Source organism: Syngnathus scovelli, chromosome 1 (assembly GCF_024217435.2).
Source record: "Syngnathus scovelli strain Florida chromosome 1, RoL_Ssco_1.2, whole genome shotgun sequence".
Taxonomy (NCBI): domain Eukaryota; kingdom Metazoa; phylum Chordata; class Actinopteri; order Syngnathiformes; family Syngnathidae; genus Syngnathus; species Syngnathus scovelli.
The window spans coordinates 26789223-26814106 of NC_090847.1; the positions used below are offsets into that span (position 1 = coordinate 26789223).

The 24884-nt window shown below is 43.3% G+C and overlaps 1 protein-coding gene across 2 annotated transcripts in view; it reads right to left on the reverse strand.

Moving 5' to 3' along the window:
- Positions 1 to 1935: 1935 nt before the first annotated feature.
- LOC125987285 (pyruvate carboxylase, mitochondrial) overlaps positions 1936 to 24884 on the reverse strand; it is a 110751-nt gene continuing 87802 nt past the window's right edge. For both annotated transcript variants that reach the window (XM_049751607.2, XM_049751599.1), the window contains exons 13-27: positions 24399 to 24543; positions 24226 to 24315; positions 20619 to 20840; positions 19161 to 19317; positions 15753 to 15993; positions 15479 to 15646; positions 15023 to 15104; positions 12125 to 12282; positions 11171 to 11257; positions 8622 to 8801; positions 7092 to 7266; positions 6730 to 6803; positions 4512 to 4652; positions 4204 to 4305; positions 1936 to 3483 (exon numbers count right to left, since the gene is read on the reverse strand). In XM_049751607.2, the coding sequence (XP_049607564.1) occupies positions 3334 to 3483; positions 4204 to 4305; positions 4512 to 4652; positions 6730 to 6803; positions 7092 to 7266; positions 8622 to 8801; positions 11171 to 11257; positions 12125 to 12282; positions 15023 to 15104; positions 15479 to 15646; positions 15753 to 15993; positions 19161 to 19317; positions 20619 to 20840; positions 24226 to 24315; positions 24399 to 24543 (2172 nt within the window). In that variant the 3' untranslated portion in view covers positions 1936 to 3333. The remainder of the gene's footprint in view (positions 3484 to 4203; positions 4306 to 4511; positions 4653 to 6729; positions 6804 to 7091; positions 7267 to 8621; positions 8802 to 11170; positions 11258 to 12124; positions 12283 to 15022; positions 15105 to 15478; positions 15647 to 15752; positions 15994 to 19160; positions 19318 to 20618; positions 20841 to 24225; positions 24316 to 24398; positions 24544 to 24884) is intronic.

A 24884-nucleotide genomic window follows, 5' to 3' on the forward strand; every position in this document is an offset into this window, starting at 1 on the left:
CTCATTCGCACTTGAGAGACAAAGTGTGGAGAGCTTGTACACCACAATACAGTCTTACTGGAAAGATCTTGACGAACTAACTGTGATTTACAGTCATTCCCATTTAGAAATGCGTCTTCAAGACGAATCTGGGGTTTTCGCACTATGAAAACTTCTAACAGTGTCCAAATAACTCCTTTCCTCCAAGCGGGACCTGATGTCCTGTCGTCACCATCGGAAAAGATGAAATCATCTTTTGGGAAGAGGGCTTAGGGAAGCTTTAAAGGTTACGGAGTGGCGAGACGCTTATTGCAAACAAACCCCCAAAAAATCTCACAACAGATATGAAGTTTTTTTTGAACAGTTGATAATTAGGACGATACGGGGGGCTTCATCCCAGCAGCGTGCAGATGGAGCGATCACACGACGCAGTGTGTGTCGTCTGTCATCTTAAAAGGTGTGCTGGAGCTGATAACAAGTGACAGACTGCACTAAATCATATTTCGCCGCACTAACAGCCTCAGATGATTACATTTACGTCTTACAACTACACTCCCATTCTAAACATATTACTGCGGCCATGCTTTTCACTTGTGGGCATGAAAAAGGGCTTGGGTTAATTTGCTATACGGGGTCCTGTCAGAGAAATCTACGTTTTTTTTCCCGTCACCGAAACACGTGCGTGCGTGCGTGCGTGCAGCGTCACAGATAAAAAAACAAAAACAAAAAAAAAAACATTGCGCGCCCTTCCCCAAACAGCATCCTTTTGGCCTGAATGTGCCTGTTGCCACGGTAACAGCGCACTGTTCTCAAAGTGGAGGCACACACAACATGCACGCACAGAGACAGACAAAACACATACTCGTCCGTCTCGGGGCTCTCTCGTGCTTACGTGGTGTGCAGAGGTGTCTCGAGACATAGAAGGAGGCGGGGGCGGGATCACAACTCCCTATCAATCCGCAATAATGTTACTCATTCTTCAGAGGATAAAGAATATATGCATGTGAGAATATTGTGGTCAAATACTCATTGCTTAAAGAATTAAAGGTATAACAGTGATGCTAGTTCCATTAGCATATGCATGGCATTTTGCATTCTTGGTTAGCATTAAGCTAGCAGATTTTCCTCACTTATGTGGTTTGATTAAAAAGAGGTGATGAAAATCTTGAAGCCTCTTTTTTAAAGTATTATTCACTGTCTGCCAAACGAAGTTCGTTTGTGAAAGAAGTTTTGTCAAATGGCTAACTACAACAGTGATGCTAGTTCCATTAGCATATGCATGGCATTTTGCATTCTTGGTTAGCATTAGGCTAGCAGATTTTCCTCACTTATGTGGTTTGATTAAAAAGAGGTGATGCAAATCTTGAAGCCTCTTTTTTAAAGTATTATTCACTGTCTGCCAAACGAAGTTCGTTTGTGAAAGACGTTTTGTCAAAGGGCTTGCTTCAGACAATACTAAAATAACCTCAAACCGCCGAGGGTGAAACGTCAACATGTCAATCACGGTGACGACAAAAGTTGAAGCAAGGTCAGACCAATTACCGGCCATGCCGGTTCGTCTTCGAACATCCCGTTCTTTCTTCGTCTTCTGCCTGAACGAGCGGCAAGCGTGTCATTAGCCGCACGGCGTCCCAAACAAGCCGCAAAAACGCCATCCTAGTGATTGTCGGGCAGCTGATCGATGAAGTCGCTCAGGCGACAGGCGTGATCGATTCAGTGCGCTCCGTCGGTATTTAAGCAGATACCCTGCAAGGCTGCAAGGGGCATCCTCATTCATCATCCGGCCGCGCGGGAACGTCCTGTCAGTCTCGCACTTAGGGTTCGGCCATTAAGCCATAATTAAACAGCTTCACTAGAAAAATCCCCTCAAAAGAACGCAGAATGGACACACCAGCACTTGAGCGTTGTGTTTCTTTGCTCATCTGGTTCTAAATATATGACACAGATACCGAGAGGTTTCGTTAATTCACCTTTATTCGTAGGTAAAGACAACGATTACAATTAGAGCTCTCGATATGTAATCATTTCCCTTTTTTTTCTTCATTATTATTATTTTTTTCGTGTCTTTGTTGTTTCAGTTGTGCTTCTAATCTAGTACAGGCTACACATGGGCACCTTCAGCAAATGTAAACTAACATTTTTGCAAAATATTTTGCTTTTGAAAGCGTAAACATTTTGGTTGCTTGGATATAACTATATGGAGATTAAAAAAAAAAAAAAAAAACATACATCACAGTAACTGACCAGTAGATGGCGTAACGTTAGAAGTATTTGATGACCTGACGAGCAGAGGCTGGCGAGGACGGAGCCAGCGTTCAGGTCGGCGACGGCGCCAGCCAACCGTATACTAGCATGATGTCGAGGGGAGATTGTGGCGGAAGCGGCACTGAAGGGGAGGAAAGGGGGCGGGGCCATGGGTGTTTGAATTTACCATTGGTGCATAGTTATTTCCTCCACACGCTTTAATGCCTCCGTGTTTGTCAATACGCCATTTCGTTTAGAAGCTGTTTTACTTTTTCAACCTCTGGAGGTGCAGCATGGCGGGAGCCGCTTGGAAATTTGCTTGCGTACACACAATTAGGCTAATGTATGCAAGGGCACAAGAAGAATCGGAGCCGCGCTGCTGCTGCCGGGGGTCTCCAGAGTCTCTTATTAGTCCGGCTAATTTCACATCACTTGACAGAGTATTAACGAAGAAATGAATCAGCAGAGTTTCATGGAGGGAAGGGGGCGGGGGCAACACAGCGAGTCTGCCTCACATCGGGGCCTTGTCTCGTTTACACCACGTAAATTCTACACTCCGACGTGATACGGATTAACGAGCGCTCGCTGATGTTACTGATACAGTAACGCGACCTTTGCCGTGATGACGAGCTGGAATACGGCCCAAACAAACGGTCCCAACCTCCCAACCACTATCACACATTCCCAGAATGCACTTGACACGAAAGCCTAATGATTAGAAAGCGCCGATACCGGGGCCTTAACACTTGGCCTCGGAACTTTGAGATGACGGAAAAGGAATAAGTCGAGCCGACGGCATTACGCGGCGCCTACTCGCTTATCGTTGCAAATCATCGGCGCGCTGATAACATTTGATTGCAAGGTAGCGTTGCGCGTGTTTTAGTTTAAGACGAGTGATGGAATGTAGCTCAGGCGAAACTAGTCCTCATCCTGGAGAATGACTAAATAATTACTATTTTACATTGTATATATTATTGTGCGTTTCTACTCTACATCCTCCTGGCTATGTGTGTGTATGTAAAAATAAAGCCCGCACCTCACTTGCAGCAAACTAGACAGAATCCCCCTATCCCCTGCTGCCCCCCACCCCACCCAACAGACCTTCTCACTCTACTCCTCAATCTCAAGGATGAGGTCGTCGCCCTCCAGGGTGGAGTCGGCGACGACGTGCACCGCCTTGATGGTGCCAGACAGCGGCGAGTTGACCACCGTCTCCATTTTCATGGCGGAGAGGACGCACAGAGGCTGCCCTTTCTCCACCTAAAAAGGGACAACGGCGTCAGTCAGCACCACAACTTGGAAAAATACTTGCATCGTGGACTTAAGTAGACATACTTAAGGAACGTCAAAAGTAGAAAAACTTAAAACGTAGTTGTCATGAATCAATTTGAGCGTTTTTTTTTTTTTTTTTTGTGTTAGTTGGACTTCACTGAGTTTGTTGGTGTCTGGCGTTTGAATGACTTAGTAGAGAGTGATGAAGGACTAAGTAAGGACTCAGTTGGGAGTTAGCTGGGAATCTGTAAATGTTAGTCGGGAGTTAGTCAATAGTATGGTGGGGTTGGGAGTTTGTAGTAGTCGGGAGTTTGTGGGAGCTCGTTGGGACTCAACTAGGCGCGAGTTGGGAGTTTCTAGGAGTTAGTTTGGAGCTAATTAGGTCGTTGCTAATTGTTGCTAGCTACATTGTTGGTAGGTTGCAAGATTTTTTTTATAGGCATTAGTAGGAGTTAGTTGAGTCTGTAGGATCCTTGTTGGAGCTAATTGGATTTTGTAGGCTTTTCTAGGAGTTAGTTTGCTGGTATTTATTCGAGTTTGAATTTTGGAGTTTCTCTCGTTTAGCTTTAGCTAAATTAGCATGATGATGAAACAACTTTTAGTTTTCTATAAATTCTCAATCACAGTACTCAAGTACTTTGTGACGTACGTACTTCCCACCACAACCCCAAAAATCTTGCGTGGGCTTGTGTCTGGCAAACAACTGACCTTGTCGCCTACGGCCACTTTGACCTCCAATACTTTTCCGGGCATGGGCGCGCCCACTTGACCCTTGATGGACTTTTGGGCCTTGGGATGGAACTTCATCTCCTGGAGGGGAAGATTTCAAGCATCCATCATTGGTACAAATGCGCTTACAGGTGTGAGGAGAAATAGAACGTCATCATCGCAAAGCTCTCTCGCCATTAATACACGTCCTCATTGTTGACTCGGAGCACTTCATCCTGTTTTTACTCCGCACCCATCATTTATCCGTCTCTCTCGTTCTCTTTTCAGCGCGATCCATCACGTCGTACCTTCATGGCGACCGTGTCTTTCACCAGCACAGATCTCAGCTGTCCATTCAGCTCAAAGAAGACTTCCCTCTGGCCGGCCTTGTTCAGGTCACCCAGGGCCAGGGCCTTGATGTGCAGGATCTTACCCCTCTCTAGCTCCACCTGCAGGCCGAGGGCGGAATATAAGACGTTGCCGGAGAGACCAACAAAAGATCTTTAGAATTATCATAAAAAAATAAAACCAAAAAAAAAAAAAATTAAAATAAAAATCATTCGTTTTTATTTTCATTATTATATTCCATATATATTTCATATTATTTTTTATTATTATCATTTAATTTTTTTCTCGCTGGCGCCTTGCGCCTTTGCCTGCCAGTCTCATCAAGCCGGCAGACCAATTAAAGCACGAGTGTCACAAAGGTAAACATCGGCATCGACTAGCGTGAGAAGCTCCGGCTTCATCAGCCCCCGCGTTGTTATTCTCCACTCGTGAGGTGACAAATGAAATCTCGCATGTGATTGCTTTTCTTTTCAACACAGTCAAGTGCAACGTGCAAAACAGCCAGCTCATAATTTCCCTTTCTTGCCTAAACAGTCAAGAAGCGTGTAATAATGCTCAGAAGATCCTTTCATTGTGTGTCGAGTCGGGCGTGTTTGTCCAACGCTGTGAGCAAACACAGGAGCGTCCTCCAGCGCTAAGCGAACAACACGTTGGGCTCTCATGGCGTCTCTGACTCAAAACAGGTTTGATACTAAACTTGAGGTGACCTTATTAATAAGCTGTCCCGGAATAAGATCATGAAATCACGCACGTGTGTGTCCGACTCCATGTTTATGCAAATCTAAGTTTACATTTCTGTCAAACATCGTTAGAATGATACTGAATCACCAGCTCAAAGCCGGCCAAGTGGAGGTTTTTATTAGCCCGTACGTGTGGGTGACTGACAGCGGTGCGGATGCGTGCACGCCACATGCCGCATTTTGGACCAGATTTGCGAGGGACTGGAAATGAAGTGTGAAATGACGCCAGAGGCACCTCGCATGTCAACAAGTTGCGGATTTGCAAACTAGCCCTTAGAACTCAATCATTCCGATTCGTTCGGTCGTTGGGAGTCGGTTCGTTGGACGGGGGTGGGGCGATTTAGAGCGCCTCGTCGTTGGCAGCTCTGTAATAGTTATTTATTTATTTAAATATCATCTTTGTAGTGGATCTCAGTTTGGACGGCCCTCAAAATGGCAACAAAAGATGACAGATAAGCCGATGTTGCTCCGTTGTAGAATGGAAAAGTTGCAGAAAAATGATTTGCTCTCCGCTCGGAAGACTAAGGGCGCCTTTTTCTTTGCGGTGCCATTCGTCTCCCTCGCCTCCTTTCACAGGCCATAAAGCGACGCTTGCGTAAAAGCAAAAAGTTGTCACTTTTTTTGACACGCTTTCAGTCCGTCTCTCGCTCCTCGCTGCCGCTAATAGGACGCCATCCGGTGGGAATAACCCATCGTCATGGCAACAAAAGGCTCATTGTTTCCCGCAATGACTGATGGGAAGCGCAAAGAGCGTAAAAAGCAAGTGTGGAGAAACAGTAAAAAAGCATTGGAATGCTTGAGTGGCGTGTTAGCGCTTCGCACGTTTGGGTCAATAGCATATCTGAGCGATCGATGCAACTGTTGAATCTTTGATAACGCGGCAGCGCCCGAGTGCTGCTCCTTGGGTCCCGAGCAATATAAAAATCAATTAACATCAACCTGGTGCCCTGCTGCCGTCAAATGATGCACGCGCGCCTTTGGCCCCGCACGATAACGTAGCGTGCCCGTAATGAAAATATTGATATTGTGGGGAAAAAGAGGAAATTATTCATCAAGGCGGATGTGAATGTGTTCATTTCACATATGAGGACTAAATGTTGCTGCAGGTGCAAATAAATAAATAAATGAAGACTGCCTGCCCGACTGGAATGAAGATGTGAACTACTTTGTTAACATGAGGGAGAAAGTAGGAGGAGGGGGGGGGGGGGGGGGGGCGCTTGATCGACCCCAGAGTCGATCGAGCTCGACGCATGAAAAGCATGCGACACTTTGGGGAACCACTCATTTATCAGCCCACTCACACTTGTCAAGGCACTTGCTACAAACAACAACAATCCCAATTACTTCCTCCCTGGGTCTTATGGGTCAAAGGTCAAGGGCAGTGGCGGTTCTGCTGAATTCTAATTCAAGTTGAAAGCTTCACAGTGTGGAACATTACCTCAAACTCCTCGGCGATCTTTGGTCCATCCAGGAAGAGTCTGGTGCTGAGACAGTCCACTGGCCCGAAGTTAGCTGCAGTGGAGGACAGATAATAGTAAATATGTTGCATAAAGATGTGTGTGTGCAGGATTTGTACAAACGCGTCTATAAATTAAGAAATAAAATATTAAAAAAAAAAAAAAAAATATATATATATATATATATATATATATATATATATATATATATATATATATATATATATATATATATATATATATATATATAAATAAATAAATCAAATAAAAAAACAAAAACAACAAGAAAATAAATAAATAATAAAATATTTCAAAAACATCATTATTGGCCATCCTAACCCACCAGTGAATTCCTTGAACTCCTGGAACACCTTGGGATACATGGCCGCTGACATGACGTCTTCGGGGGTGATGTCATCGCCGTGCGCCGCCCGTAAACCCTCCTCCAGGGATTTGAAGTCCATCGGCGGCAGCGAGGCGCCGGGGCGGCCCTCTATGCGGGGGAGCGACTTGAGGACCTAGACAAAGTGAAGACTTGTTTGAGTCGTTTTCTATTGAGCTGGGAAAAGGGCCGAGACGTTTCACGTCAAAAAGAAAACCCTCGTGGGATTCGCAAGACTTTGTGATGTGTTAAGAGCTGGGAAAGTTCACGGCGTACTTCTCGCCTTTCCATGAAAGCTTTACCCTGACTTTGACTTGGACCATCATAAGAGAGCAAAGAAATTCAAAATCGTTCCTTCAAAGCATTTCTGCTTCCGTGTTGCTAAAATTACATATGAGCAGGTCCTCGCCGAGGCTCGAGGTGCGGCGGCGGTGAGCTATTAGTCACGCGCGGCTTTGGCGGCTCGACGGCAGCTGACTCAACGTATGTGTCACGTCGACACTTCAGAGACGACCGTGCCGCTGAAGTTCCCGCTTGTTATCGACGCCGCGTCCTCGAGAGGTACCTCGAACAAATGAAGACAAAAGCAGTTTGCTTGCTCGTTTGCGATTATTAAAGAGCGCACTCCCACGCAAGGTCCATGAGTTCATTCTCTTCAAAGATATGTTTAAGGACAAAACAACAGGGGCCACTTTTCTTTTTTGGGGTGGGCGCATTTGCATGAAGAGGAAAAAAAAAAAAAAAAAAAACAAGAAAAAAACAAACAAACGCTGGACTGATGTCGTGTGATGTAATGTGCCCGCTAAATTTCCCCCAAAAATTTAACACATTACAATATAAGACAAAATTATATTACATTAAATATTAATATATATTATAATGATGTTATATATGATATATTTTAATATTATAATGTTATATTACGTTAAAACATTTCTACCGCCCCAAAACAAATCAACGGATTTTTGTTTCTGTTTAAGTTAAAGAAGTCAAGTATTGTAAAAAAGTCAAATATTCTGCCCTTAATAAAAAAAAAATTCTAAGCATTAAGTGGCCCCAAAACATAAATTATTGTATTTATTTTTTGAATGATTGTCTGATTAATCAAAATTTAACTTAAATATCGGTATTGGCTTAAGTAAATAAAAAAATTATAATATCTCATTCACTCATTATGAGTCTCTGACACACTTTTCAGCTTTTGTTGATTGTCGGAGGAAAAGTTTACCACAAAATGAAAGAGGAAACTAATGCAAGCGCAGCTGTACTAGACCACAGCTCACACTCACACGCTGACCACCGCACCAGGCATGAGTAGTACTCCTAAAACATACATTGAGTGTTCCAATTCATTGGAATGTTTCAAAAGTCACTTTCAATAAAGCACGTGGGGAGTATAAAACTAATTTGAAAATGTCTTAATAAAATCTATCGTGTGGATTTTCCCATGTTGTGGAGCGTGTGTGTGCGTTTAGGAAGAGGTTGGATTACCTTGGATCGAAAGGGCTCAGGGAATCCTCCGTGCGGTATCCCAACGTAACCCTGAAGAAATTCCACTACGGACAGAGGGAAGGAAAGCTCGTCGGCCCTCTCCTCCACCTCGGCGCGGCTCAGGTTGTTCTGGACCATGAACTGAGCCAGGTCCCCTACAATCTTGGAGGACGGTGTCACCTGAAGGACAACACATCGACAGTTGAGCGCTGCGCGGAAGCAAAACATCGAGCCGGCAGATTGTGATGCTAATCATTTGCATAACGGCGATGAGAAGAGTTTTTCTGGACCGGCACGCAAGTATCGGTGGCATCTGTTACCGAGGACGAGCGCATCCGTCTCCCGTTGCTAAGTGGGTCACAAAAGACGAGCAGTTGACTCAGCAACAAAAATGAAATTGGCTCTCGCGAGACAAAGCGGCTTTGTTGCAGAAGTGAACGGAATGTTAACTTGACGTTTCACTTGAAGCTATGAGGCACCGGCACCCAAGTGTTGGTGACAGGTGTCATCTCCGGATACCTTATCAAAGCTTTTTTTATTGGTGAATTCGAGGCAATTAAATGGTGGTCTTTTCCCTCTCCCTTTTTGTTTTTGAAAAACTTGTTCACAGGAATGCCCGAGGTATTGGAAGAGGCGGCTAAAACCTTCAGAGTGGCCATTATGCGAGTTCAGCAAGTTAAACCCCCCCCCCCAAAAAAAACCCCACACTAAAGTCAAAGCGTGACTGTGCATCCCAAGTTTCCCTTTCTCCAATGTTATCAGCATTTCCTAAGGCCAATCTTTGCTTATTTATTGCAAAGTAAAAGGACCATTGCCTTTTGTTTTCTCATGTGTCTTTAAGAATCATGACTTTCTCCCTGGCTGCTTACTAGCAGCATTTGTCATAACACTAAAACACTCCCTTTCTTCACTTACAGACCTCTTTCTTTCAATATTACAATCTGTTGCAGTAATAATCCACAACATTGTAGATCCCTACTTGTTTTTTGGTCTATATGCGTCTTTTCATGCACTTCAATACGGACCAATTGTTGACAGCGGCGACACACTGTGCTCACTCGTCACTCTCATCTCATCTGTCACCCTGTGTGCACTTCAACGCCCCCATTTATACACTCTTGGATTTGCTCCTCATACACGTCAAGTACTCGACCCACTCATCATCTTAACATGCCTGTGTTCGTTCTCGACCAGCGCCTATAATTCACGTGCACACACACGAGGGAAAAAGTATTAGTACCAAAAAAGACACACACACATATAATTTTTATATATATATACACAGTTTATATATATATATATATATATATATATATATATATATATATATATATATATATATATATATATATATATATATATATATATATATATATATACACACACACATACATACATACATATATATGTATATATATGTATGTATACATACATACATACATATATATATATATATATATATATATATATAAAAATAAATCACGTACATGCTCATATACTGCGATGTTATCGCTCCTTTACTTTCACCTCTGCTAGGTATTTCTGTTCTTAATACCTCCGTGCTTCCTCTTCCTCCTCCTAAAACCCACCCTGAGGAATGTGTTCATCTTTCTCACTCCTTTGTGTGTGTGTGTGTGTGTGAGAGCACATAAACAACTCTCTCGCTTTTTACAGCGTCAAGGGAGCCAGGCAGGGAAGTGGCGGCGGTGAAGAATGGTACCTGTCACCGGAGGAGGAGACAGCAGACAGGCGCGATAACGAGACACTGGGAGAGCCGGCCGAAGTGGGGGAAACGACGCGAAGATTAGAGATACGAGCCCAGAGTCTAATCAAAATGAGGGCTAGACAGACGTCTGAGTCGGGACCAAATGGAGGCGGCGTGCAAGCGGCAGGCGATGATGGAGTGAAGGAAGGAAAAAACAAAAATGGGAGCGAGTAAAGGCCGACTGAGACCACGTGCAGTCCTGCAGCCGGTGCAAGAGTGCTGAAAACGTGTGTGTGTGGGCTCTAATTACATAAGGAAGCTGACGTAAAGATAACGAGCGAATACTGACAAATACGTGCACAAATCGTCGCTCTATTGCAAGGCACTTCACAGAGTGAGCAGGAAGACAGGCCTCACTGTTGCGCAACTGAAACCGGAGGCAATTTAAAGACTAAAAAGTGGTACACTTCAGAATAGCTCCGATGAGCTTTATTGTCATTGCACCACAGGGTGCAATGAAATGGAACTGACACAATCTGTCCAAAAAGGGAGCACAGTATTGATTTGGGGGCAAAAAATAAACAAGAACCCAGACGGAGCTCCTTGTAACTCCAGTTACAAGTTTTTGGTTCCAGCTCATAATTAAATTCACTTGCCCTAACACACAGTGTAACAGCAACGCTATTTGTTAGCCCGTCTATGGTGTTCCCAATTATGTGTTAGCATTAAGCTAGTAGACTTAGAGGCAAATTTATGTTTTAACTACAGAACATATATGTTGAAATTTAACCTGATATGTCGACCATGTGAGCCCGGCACTACACTGTTCATCTTCATGTCTCACCTTAATGAGGTCTCCAAGTAGCTTGTTGGCTTCGGTGTAGGCCTTCTTCACCTCCTTGAACTTGTTCCCCAGGCCCATACTGTGCGCCTGTGGTCACACAATAACGACAACAAGGGCGAGAGAAAGATGGAAATTGTGGGTCAGCTTCTGTTCTAATGTTCTTTTGCCCATGGAAAAAAACTCTGCACTGCGCCAGAAAGACAGCTCAAAGTGTGTCGGAGCTGTCCATAGTGCTGAAAATGTGCTTTCTAATGCAGTGGTGCTGAAACTTAGTCTCACCATCATTGCAACGCCAAAAAGAGAAGTGTAGTAGTCCTGGGTGGTGCTAAGGCTTGGAAACTATTTTTGTAAGCTACTATAACATTAGGCATAGTTTGAAAATTAGCACTGTGCTTAAAACAAGTAAAAATAAAAAACTATATCGAAAACAAACAAAAGAAAAATCCAATGCACGCAGGAGTTACATAACAACTGTACCTAATTAAATGTTTAAAAACATATCGAGTACTGGAAAAAGTTAAACACAACTGACCTGTCCTTAGGTGGTGATTCTTTCATATACCTCTAGAGGGAGCCAGTGTACCACTAGTACACTTCTGAGAATTACTGTGACCTCACAGTCACTATGATGCAGTGCACTGCAATACTTTGTTTGAACTGACATTTATGTAGTGGATCTCTTGTGAAGGCGTGGTGAGAAAAAAAGTGGTCTGAGGAGAGCAAAGACATTTTCTGTACTTTGTGTGACACATCAACATGTCTTCTGGTGGAAAAGCAGCTCTATTATTAGACTGTCATGGCTGGCCCTACAGGCGTACAGTGGGGCCTGTGTTTACATCAGTTCAATTTCACAGGTCAGCTGTGAGACTAAAACGCCATTTCGCGTCATTGATCTTGGGGAAAAAACAAACGTGTGCGGGTGGGGACGAGTGGTTAAGAATAGCCACGGGGCACCTGGAAGTGAAGGTTGGTGTACTGTCCTCCGGGTATCTCGTTCTCGTAGACGTCGGCGTTGCCGGACTTCATGGTGGCCGTGCAGTCGAACGGAGCGTAGAGGCCTCGAGCCACTTCCCAGTACTCGCTGTAGTCAAACACCTTCTCCAGAGCGATACCTGGCACAAGTTTGAAAGCAACCTCAAATGCCTTTCAGGATCTAAGCAGTAATGTGGCTTGGCCACTCATTTGTATTATTACGTAGGCAGACTTTTCTCGTGTTATGCCGAAAAGCTTAACGGCGCATTAAATGTTCAATGACGGAGCCGGAGGTAGAAATCAGTGGCAATGTTTATTTGTGACTGTGTGGTTAAAACTCCCCCGCGCATCCATCACGGCGGCATCACGGCGGCATCGCGGCGGGCGCGCATCAGTCACATGTCGTTCGTGGCCTTACGCACGTTTGTGGACTGAGGACACCGTTGTCCACTGTTGCCCACACCCAAACTCTATTGAAGGACACAAGACGTATTCTTGGACTTACATTAATGTGGCGTACTGTGAAATTGTGACCATGGATTTCTGAATGTCTGTATTATACTGCCCCCCTGGAGGAGACGGCGCACACACACCAGGAGCAGCACAATGTAAATGGAAGTGAAGCAAATTTTTTTATGTCCATGGAAATGAAGCAAAAACAAAATGTTTAATTTTGTGTTTTATATATATATATATATATATATATATATATATATATATATATATATATATATATATATATATATATATAAATTCCAAACTATATATACGAAACAAATTTTATATATATATATATATATATATATATATATATATATATATATATATATATATATATATAAAAAAACTAAATCTTTAATTTGTATTTATAAATATATATAAAGTACAATATCAGAACTATAGAGTGTTATTTTCCTTTTCATACACAAACTACAAACATGACAAAAAGTTGTTTTGTATATATAGTTTGAGATTTTCATTATATTTAAGTAAAAGTAATATACATAATATGATCTATAAGTGAAAAAAAGAGGTACAACTATTATAATAGAAATTTTGGAGGGATACCCATAGTCTTTAAAAAATAAATTAAAAAACGAAAAAATATAAAAATAAAATAATAATAAAATAAATACTATTCTAAGAACTATGCTTTTTGTAACAGGATATTACAATCCTATCAGCTTTTTATTGGCACAAATCCAAGGCAGGTTGGACTATGAAGGCAATCACCTTTTCTGAAACGGTTAAATATAATTGATTTGAACGCCTTTTTCCTCAATTTCTACCTTTGTGTCTCCTTTCTGCATATTTGCATTCTACCTAAACGAGCCGCACGTGTTGTTGTTGGCTGGCCCGTGCGTCTTCAAACGACGACGTTCTCTCGGCATTAACAAAATCATCTTCACAGTCAGTAAGAAAGAGCAACAAATGGCCGCTTTGCCGGATAAATATGTCAAACCGCAAGTGTGCCAGTAATTGAATGAGGAGACAAAAGGATGAACAGTCACTTTTCACCACAAACAAATAGTGACGCTCGTGCTTGCCAAGGGGGCGGATGCTGAAATGTGCATGCAAAGTGCTGTTAATTGCTATGCCACCGAGGAGGACGAGGAGGAGGAAGAGGGGGAGATGACAGAAAAGAGGAAGCAGAGCACGCAGAAAACTACTCATTATTGCTCAAGAGTCCAGCTGGGATAAAAAAACAACAACCATATAACGCAAGGGGGGGGGGGGGGGGATGGAAACACTCTAAGGTCAGCAACTATTTCGATGAATCCAAGGCCGTGTTGTTTGGTGAGACTGAAAAGATGAGAGGCGGAAGGCCTTCAAAAGAAAAACCCAGCACACAAGGTGACGGTTTGGACGGAAATTCAAAGTCGTACCTTATGGAATTTGATAACAGAAACTCGATTCTGGATAAAAAGGATTTGAAAGCCACAGAGACTCCAGGCTTTTTTTTTTTTTAAATTATAAATAAGGTTAAGGGAAAGTACAGAGCACGGAGAGCCCCACTTGGTTCTTTCGTTCCACCTAAGAGTCCTGTAATAACTGGTGCAATCAATGTTTTTAAATTATTCATTAAAATGTATTTATTTATACTCAATCTAATTTGGTCATTTGTCAATTGATTTTTTGGTAAATAAGAAAAATCAATGTTTTTTGGTTAAATTGTTCATTGCAATTTATTTATTTATACTCATTAATCTAATTTGGTCATTTGTCAATTGACTTTTTGTTTTTGTAAATAAGAAAAATACCCAATATGACATTGAACGTTTTCTCAATGACACCTGACAGCTGACAACGAGGCACCAAAGCCAAGTTGGCTATCAAATCAGACTTTATAAAAAATAAGAATAATGAAAAAAACTCCCACTCCTGGCTTTTCCAACTTTCCCTGCATGAGATGCGCTTACTCACAGCAACAACGAGGCGCTCTAAAGCAGCCTCACCAGCAGCGGGCATATCTTAGCGCATGTCGCAATTACGCTAATAAAATCTCCAAATGTACATTCCACCATCTCGCACAACTTCAAATCATGTCGTTAATGAAGCCAGCCAACGTCTTTATTATTGATGACTACGTATTTGGCTCCAGCTCCGTTTTTTCCCCCCCTTCATAATTGGCCCGATCGTAGCGAGTCCGACGAGTCGGCGACTACAAGAAGAAACACGCTGCCGTTCATCGATTGCTTGTTTTCCCCGAGCGTGTGGGAAGGACGCTCTCAAAACGCAAATCACTGCCGGCCCAGACATGTTCCAGATCATTAATAACGACCCTTCCACGATTTATATCTCGCACAAGGCGCTCGCTTTTGTTCACCCCCGTGCGCTCGGGACACATTAGGCACGCTCGCACTTTTCTTCTGAGCTTACCGGTGTCCATCTTGGTTCCTTTGGCGCAGGCGACCATCGCTCCCATGCTGGGTTGAGACGTCATGCCAGCCATCGAGTCAACCTGGGGGATCGCAAAACAGCGGAGTTGGTATGTGACATAAAGAAAATTGGGGGGGGGGGAAGAAATGAAAGCGCCACATTCATCTGGGCGGCAGCCAGACAATGCAAATAAACTCGACTTTCTTTTATTGTCATGTAGAATCAACAAGTAGGATTGAAATGTTCACAGGTCCAAATTGCAAATAGCAGCTTCTTGGTTCAACGAATGCTTTTGAGCATATTTTCCGATCTCACTATGCAAAGATGAGAAAAATCCTATTTGTTCACGTTAATGGAATGACGCTGTGGCGCTTTTCCCCGCGAGATGAGAGTGCAGACGTGGACGCGGTTACTCATCCCCTTCCCCCAAATAACAACCATGTGGGTCTCCCTCACCGCCACATCCACAACGTCAGCTCCGGCCTCCGCGCACGCCAGCATGGCGGCCACGCCGGCGCCGGCCGTGTCGTGCGTGTGCACGTGGATAGGCACGTGCGGGAAGCGGTCCCTCAAGGCTCCGATAAGTAGCTTGCTGGACTCGGGCTTCAGCAGGCCGGCCATATCCTGGAATCCAAAGACAAGGAAAAAGCCTCGATAATGTTCGCCCTCATCGGACCGGTCCTAGACGGCCAAAGATGAAGGTCCAACGGAACCAATGCTACTTCCCCACCTTGATGCAAAGGATGTGCGTTCCGGCTTTGACGAGCTCCTCCGCCAGCTCCAGATAGTAGCCGAGGGAATACTTCTGTCTGGCGGGGTCCGACACGTCGCCCGTGTACGAGATGGCGGCCTCCACCACGCCTCCCGCCGACCCGGCGGCTTCCATGCCCAGCAGCATGTTGGGCAGGTAGTTGAGGGAATCGAAAACCCGGAAGACATCCATGCCGTTCTCTTTTGCCACCTCGCAGAACCTGAAGAGACAAACTTTGTCATCTGAGTACAGAATAATGAAATTCACGTCACAGTTTTACAAGCGACATACAAAAAAAATGACCAACAGGAGGAGACAAAATGCTAGACCCGGATTTCTTAGATCAGGGGTGTCACACAGGAGTTGAATTTGGCCCACAGTGTAATTATATTCAGCCCGTGAAGACAAACTGTCTGTAATAAAATTGCAAGTTGTCTTAAATTTGGAAAAACTGAGATGTTTCTAGTCATTTTTATTTCAATTTCACCTTTTTAAAAATGTTCTTAATAGTCTCTGATTTCAAAACTAGTTATTCATCAGTTTGTTGTGTAGCCTATACAGTAGTCCCTCGTTTATCGTGTGTGTGTGTGCGCGCACGTGTGTAGAGCTGTTTTATTATTATAACAACTTTTTTTACAACAAGGTACAAGTGTACCTATTGTATATATGTTTTTAGAACTCTTATTACCATATTTTTTATAACAAGGTACAAGACTGTAAATATGTTTTTAGAACTCTTATTATTTTAACAACTTTTTATAAAAAGGTACAACTAAGTACTACAATTGCGTGGACACTCCCTGCCTTCTGGTGGCGTGTGGGTAACTTTCGTGCCATAAGTCCTCAATTTAGAAGGTTTATTTTGAAATTGTGATTTTTTTTTTTATTTGGAAAAAAATCTGCACTGTACTGAAGCCGCGATAAACAAACCGCGATGTAGCGAGGGATTAATGTACAGTATATAATACGGGGACTCATACATTTATTTGGGTCATAATGGCCCTCTGAAGGAAACTGTGACTACAAAAATGAGTTTGACAACCCTGTGAAATAAAAATAAAATAATTTCCAAGCTTTGTGCCTATAATGGAGGGAGGAAAAAAATCCAGCGGATACCAATATGGACTAAGAGTGGCAAAAGAAGACATACTATTAACGTACTTTCCTAAATACACGTTTCCTGTTATTTTTCATTTTAAAATTAAATTAAAATCAAACCGGTACCCGATTCAACAAAACAACCGCAGCCGACGTAAACCCGATCCTTTAAAATCATCACTTTTGCCTTTTCTGTGACATTCTGACAAATTTTCAATTTCCGTGGTTTCACCGTTATAAACAAGGCCCCGGAAGGTACCAATAACTTTGACGTAGCCCGCACTGAAAACAAGTTTGACACCTCGTGATTTAGAGTTAACACAGCAAAGATTTGTTGCTTACACACACACGCAGCAAATAAGTGGTCGTGTCACAGATAACGGCGCACATGCCAGCCGGGATAAGCTGTTCAAATCCAACCATAAAAAGCCCGAGCGGGGAAATGCGAGCTTTTATGGCGCTACCTGGCAATCCTAATCGGGTTTGTCAGCAGCACCTGACTGCAGCCGCTTCAACACAACATTTGCCCAAAGTCATTGTCTCGCTCGACAAACACGCGTACTTAGCAGCGGGCCACAAGGGGAGTATTATCAGGCGCTGTGTCCGGTGTTTACACAAGTGCTCGTGCCGCTGCTTGGCACCACCAAAACACAAACACGTCCTAAATGTTGCCGTGATCAAGAAAAAAAAAAAGAAGACCCCGAGTACTGAAGCGACAGGAAGAACCTCATTAGCATTGGGAGAACTTGTAGCGTGACTGGATAAAACCCACTTTAAATCAATTAGACACCACAGAATTACACTTTGATTTCATCGTGTCGATAGCGCCGCTTTGGGCCATTTCACTCGCAGCCGGCAGCACTAGGAGAAAAAAAAAAAAAAAAAAAAAAAGGAACTGTCAAGAGAGAGAGAGAGAGAGTGAAAACGAGGCAAATGGATCAAAGACATTAATCGCAATGGTGCCCATTTTCCGTGGCAGCATAAAGAGAGAGATGAGAGATGAATGGAAGCATAAAAAGCAGCGATAAGAGGAGGGATAAATAAATCAAATTGAAGAGGGAGGAGCGGCTGCATCAACATCAGAGAGGACACGGGAGGTCGGTGTGTGTGCGCGCGCGCACGTGTAATAAAGCCGCCGCTAATTTACGTGTGAGTGGAGGAGGGAGGGTTCCCACATCTTAGTGTTTGTGTGTGCGCGCGTGTGTGTGTGTGTGTACAGACATGAGTCACCCACGACAAGGAGATGACTAATCAATCTATTTGGGAAAGGGCTTGAGGCAGATATGACATTTATTATTCAGGGGCTCTCAAAAGCTTCACACCATTGTCAATATGTGTGTCATGCAATTTGATGAAATGTGTGTATGCACGTGTGTGTGCGTGTGTAATGGAATCCAAGCAAACGGAAGCGCGCTGAGTACTTCTAAGGGTCACTTTATAGTATCCCATTTTGTACAGTTATCATCTATATTTCTCAACCCATTCAAAACTCTCTATCAAAAGTAATATAATACAGGCATATATTCTTTATCCTCGCTGGAAATGGCGAATACAGGAGTTTGCTGAGGACCGATAACCTCCATCATACACTGTATTTTTCATTGTACGGCGCATTACTGAATCAAAGCAGTATAGCAAATAGGTCAAAAGTCCGAAAAAAAAAGTGGTTCATGACGCAAATTTGAAGCTTCATTTTCCCATCACTTAATTGTATTCAACTTCAACTGTATGTTTCTAGAAAAAAAAAGTGGTTCATGACGCAAATTTGAAGCTTCATTTTGCCATCACTTCATTGTATTCAACTTCAACTGTATGTTTCTATAAATTACAATCAAGAGTGCTATTAGGAAAAACTTCCTCAAAACTCTAAATCACGGGTGCCAAACTAATTTTTGGCGCAGGCCACATTGTAGTTGTAGTTTCCTTCAGAGTGCCATTATGAAACACCTTATATCATATAAAGTACAGGCTACACAACAAACTGATGAATAATATTTAAAATGTAATTATTTAAAATATTTTAAAAAGGTGAATGGACATTGCTTGCAATTTTTCGATTTTTTTCAAAGACAAATTGTAATTTTAGTGATTTTATCTGGCCCCCGGGCCTCGAGTTTGACACCACGTCAGAAACAATTACACAAAGGAGAAATAAAAACGAGTTCCCGATTATAATATTATTACCACGATTATTCCATACGACTAATATTGGCACAGATGTGCTTAATGGAGTGGCCGGGTAGCGCGCGCACGCACACACACACACAAGCACGCGCGAGCGTGACTCACTTGAAGACGGCGTTGTCGGGGTAGTTGGTGTAGCCCACGGCGTTGGCTCCCCTCAGCAACATCTGGAAGGGAACATTTGGGATCAAAGCCCTCAACTCCTGCAGCCTCTTCCACGGGCACTCGGACAGGAAGCGCATCGCCACGTCGAAGGTGGCACCTGGGTGTGCGCGCACACACACACATACATTGACGTTAAATGTCAGGTTGGAACTAAACGCTAGCAAATAACATGTAAAATCGAAATGTTTGGTTTTCATTCCACCACCTTGCCATCTTGAGGCCGTTTGTATGAAATGTCTCCATCGTGGCGGGAGGGGGCGGCGGCACGATAGCAATCTCTCATTTTCCGTCGTGGATTAGACATTTATCATGTAAGCCAGAAATATTGAAGCCGCCGGTGGTTTTGTGCTGATCCAACACTGTCACCATTAAATCTCATTTGCAGCGTTCGTTTGGAAATGGAGTGAGTGTGGGAAGAGCGGGAAAGCCCCGGAAGCAGCCTCTGCTTTATCAATTGTTTACCGCGCCGCCCAAGTTGGATTTCAGCCGACGTCAGCTCGCCGGACTTTGATATGGAATGAAGCTGAGCCGAGGAGTCGGTCCCAAACGGCGGGCGGGCTCAGCGGCGCTTAATTAGATTGCCTGAACTAGCACGAGCGAGCCGGTCCGGACCGCGGTCGAGAAGAGCGTCTTCGCCCTCATTTGCATTCATTTTGAAATGAATCGGATCCGCTCGACATTTGCCGGATCTGATACGGGTGCAAATGGCGGCGTAAGTGGAGCCATACGTTACGTGACCCAAATCAAATGTGGTGTATCCTCCACGGTGTTGGGAGAAAGGCTATATCGGGAAGGGAGTAATCCTCAAAGGGCTTTCGCAGCTTAATCTGCCCAATGATTCATTGTGCCCCCGAGCGGCGGGAACACGTGACGCCCAATATGAGCCGAAAGCGCGGCGCCGAGACAATATGCCAAGATAACCGAGCGTCGCCTCGTCACAGATTGACACCTCCGCGTGCTAAATGTATCGTTGGACAGCGTGTATGGCGACAACCCTGTTGACTCATCTGTGTTTTAAACTGTTTATTTTTTTTAATCCCTGAGATATTAACCCTTTCAAAGGCGAACATGGAAAAAAAAAGTCTTTTAAGACAATGTAAACACACACCTGTTGATGAAAGATTAGACTCTGAAAAAAACCCCGTTTGTAATTCATTTCTTTTAGTAATTTTTTTGTGGCAAATCAAAAAAATTTCAAAAAAAAGATGTTTGATGCAAATAATTTTTGTTTTGGGAGTTGCCTCGACCATCTGAATCTCATTTTCTTCGCTAAAATACCCAAAACAAAAATAGACAATGGAAAACTAATGAGTATGACAATTTTACATTTAGTACATTTTACAAATTAATTGCAGGCTATTTGCTAGTAATATTTAGTAGTGTCATTACGCAACTTACCTCCCCAGTTCTCCAGGCTGAAAAGGTTGTTGAAATTATGACTGACAAAGGGTGAGATTCTCTTCAAGTCGTGGGTGCGCACTCTGGTTGCCAGCAGGGACTGGTGGGCATCTCTGAAGGTGGTGTCCATCAGTAAGAGGCCCTGGTGGTCACGCACGGCTTTGGCGAATCCCTCCGGACCATCGCGCAACAGGATGTCGCGGAATCCCACCGGAGGATCTCCTAAAATGAGAGGACAATAAAATTGTTTATAACTCCAGTAAAGCCATTTCACTTTATGCACAATGTTTAGACTGACTGTAACAACAATGCTAGTTTCAGATAGCCTGTCTATGGCGTTTCACATTGTATGTTAGCATTGAGCTAACTGATTTTTAGTCATTGTTAGCATTGTTGTTATAGTCAGTAAGGTTGACTAACACAACAATGCTAATTTCAGGTAGCCTGTCTATGGTGTTTCGCATTGTATGTTGGCATTGAGCTAACATATTTTTAGTTAGTGTTAGCATTGTTGTTACACTGACTGTAACACAACAATGCTAATTTCAGGGAGCCTGTCTATGGTGTTTTACACTGTATGCTAGCATTGAGCTAACAGATTTTTAGCTATTGTTAAAAAAACAAAACGTGCAATTCTTTATTATGTTTTGTATTATCTTTCGAGGTGTCTCTCGAGGGGCTTTTTGCCTATCGTGGATGGGTCTGCAACGTGTCAATAAACAAGAGTTCACGTCAACATCAACACTGCCATCAAAGCACAAACATGTTTTTTCCTCCCACGCTGATCCCACCAAGCCTCTGCTAGGCAAATAAACATGAGCCCAATCAGAGATTCCAAATATTGGTAGCCCGAGTGAGATCAATCTGAGCTGGGGACTGGATGTTCATCAATCAATTAGTCCAGTTAATGAGCTAGCGTCTACCCGCCCGCATGCTCGCAGCCCTCTCATACTTCTCCTTTGGCTTTCTTTGCACTTGACCTTTCCCCCCCACCAACTCACCCAAAGCAAATGAACTCCCGTGTCGCGGGACACGGCAGTAATGAGCTGCGCAAACTCACCCCCGACTAAAAAGGACACTTTAAACTTATCAAAAAGGAATTAGGCAAAACATTTGGCCGTCCGTTTTCACAGCAAATGCCAAATGTATTTCCAAGGCCAGGCGACAGACATAATGGCGCAGGCAGGCAGGCACCCGCATAAATAATACAACAAGCAATAGAATGTCACTTAGAGCGCCACAACACGCATTATAAATCCATTTGCGTTGCACGCCTACCGTGTGCGTTACGATTACTGCAATCACAAACGCGACGTAACCTACACGCACGGTGGTGGAGTTAATTGGCCATTTTATGACCTCCATCAGGGAGAAGTTTGACTAAAAGTTTACGTTTTAATGTCAATCATGCGGCGCGGCGCTCTCAGGATCACTTCATCGCTCCTCATGTCGGCACCTGGCCGATGATTGCCCGTGTATGCGGGGAGGATGGGAGGATTATTGCCTGGAACGTCCCAAAGCCGCTCTTGTCCTCTTTTTAGAGCCGCGCTCTCCTTCCACGTCGCTCTCCCTTGGTAAAGTGTGATAATGCCGGACTAATCTCTGTCTTCTCGCCCACAATTCCTCAATTGAATGAAAGAAACAAACGTTACAAATCTCATTACTCGGTTTTAGGTTCATGCAGTCCAGCGGAGCTGCTCCCTGCAAGACCCCCCCCCCCCCCCCCCCCCCCCCCCCTCACAGTACTCTGATACAAGCGGAGAGAGGTCTGTTTAAAAGCAGCTGGACTTTTCAGAAATGCAGAATCTCCCGTCGGGAGGTTGCACACACCCGCTGTGTGCAGGAATATCAATATATTGTAAATTAATATTATATTATAGTTAATTTTGACTTTCACCGTTTTTCACTTTATTATTTTATTTTTTTTATTCATTTTATTTATTTTATGAGGTATTATTACTTTTAGTATTTTAGTTTTTAATGCATGCACTGAACAGCTGTTTAATTCTATTTTATTTAGTTAAAGAAATTTTTTTTTCAATTTGAGTTATTTATTTACTTTTCTTTACTTACTTTGCTATAATAACCTTGGCTGGTAATGAATGGGGAACCACTAAGATGGATTTCAATTATATACTTTTCCTGAGACTTGAGAATGTCATTAAAATCCATGCAAAAGATGAAGCGCACATTCATGGTCGCAAAAATTAAATAAATCCAATAACAGTCATTCAAAAATGCTGACTCAATATGTTTGCAGGTCCATCAATAAAAAAAAAAAAAAAAAGTGTGTCCACAGAAAGGCTGAACCTTTTGAGAAATGACTTCATTTTTATTCTTTTTCCTTTTTCCTAATACGCAAATAATTCTTCTTTCGGTGTATACTTAACAAATATGAGCAACAAACGAATTTGTATGACCAAAAAAAAAAAAAAAAATCTTTCTACGTCTTTTGCTAAAATAAAAGCAGACGAGGGACGGATTCATGTGACACACCTTTTTTTTTTTTTTATCTACTCCATTCGAGGTGTTGACTCGACACTTTGACTTGCAGTCTAGACATATTTGTGACGGAGCAAAATGAAACGCATCCACTGTTCATTTGAAAAAAACAGAACCTCCGGTTGGTTAATCGCGTTGAGAACGTTCGGGGCAAATTTGTAAATGAACGACGAGGCTAAAGAGCACGCCTGCTGAAACCGCTCGGCCCCGCAGTAGCGCAGCTCGACCGTTACGTCCGTCCTGCAGCACTTGTGGGATGCTAACGTGCTCGCCTGTTGATTTGCTCATCGCTCAACGCAGCGCCCCGGCTACCGAACGGAACCTTATAGAGAAGCTTTTTCTGCCTGAAGCCATCCGACTGTTGGACAGACCATTTGTCATTCAGACACTATTTGTATCCAAAGTGCCCTCAGGTTCCACAAGTGTTTACAATTTAAGAACGCCAGGCCCAGAGGGAAGGGAACCCTTTCTCCTCAAGCAATAATTTTGTACAGTTTATGTAATTTGCAAATTGTGTTTTAATCACTATAACTTGTTAAGTCAGAAAGGAGAACAGCTGCACAGCTGCATTTGCATTTTTGTGTCGTACTGAGAAATTCCTTAAATGGGAAACGAGTTTGGAAAATGATCTAATTGTGTATTTTTTTTTTTTCTGCCTCAATATTACGAACGCCGTTTAAAATGCGATCATTCTTTCTCGTGTATTTTTGTACTACACATTATCACAATACACAATATGTTTTATAATAAATAAATATTATGAATCAATAAATTAACACGATAATACATTATAAGTAAATAAATTAATATAGAAGGTTGTTTTTTTTCCATTTTTTTTTTTAAACACTAATTGTTCAGCCCTTGTGTAACTGGAACAGAAAAGGTTAATGCACGCCACAACTACAGAGCAAGATAAATTATTTTTACAGTTTCAACCCGTCCAAGAAACATGAAATAATGATGACACCTAACCGAGGGAGACACGAACGCGAAATGTGTCGGATCGCCAGGTGGCATCCATATTTCTCAGAGAAGAAAGAGGAAACAAGGGGGAGGAAGAGGGGAAAAAGGGGGAGGAGGGGGGAAGCCAAGCTAAGACACATACCCATGGTGACAGGTGGGATGACCGGGTCAATAGAAGACGGCTTGGCCTTCACCGGGATGGGCGTGGTCGGTCCGTTCACCATCACGTGACCTTCAAACGGAGCAGACGGTCGCACCGCATCAACAAACGCACACATGAACAATGTGTAGGTTGTGGTTAGGGCCTGTCCTGACCCAGATAGTGCAGCAGCTTCTGTGCTCGGTTCTGCGTGGGCTTGAGGTTGAACAGCTCCTGGTTCTCGTCGATGAACTGCGTGTCCACGGTGGAGTGGAGGAACTGGTGGTTGGAGAATACATTCTGCAGGAACGGGATGTTGGTCTAGGATGGCGAGAAAGGTAGACAAACATTACAAACGTCGCTGGATGCTAATTATGTCTTTGCATGCAACCCGCTGTGCGGTCTTTAAAAATAACACCTGGCTAGGTTCTTATTTAGCACGCTCTCAGCGCAAGGTCCCTAACCAAGACCCCCCCCCGGGTATTGGGTAAAAAGCGTCCCCCCCTCTAAGCCCACGCTTACGCCTCAGCGTCTTACACAGGAAGTCTATAAATAGATCAGACGGACACATTGTGACAAGGCACGCATGTTGGCATTTAGCTAGCTAGCATTCCCAATCACCTGGAGAGAGTGACTTGAGATAATTAGCACCGCAGTCACTC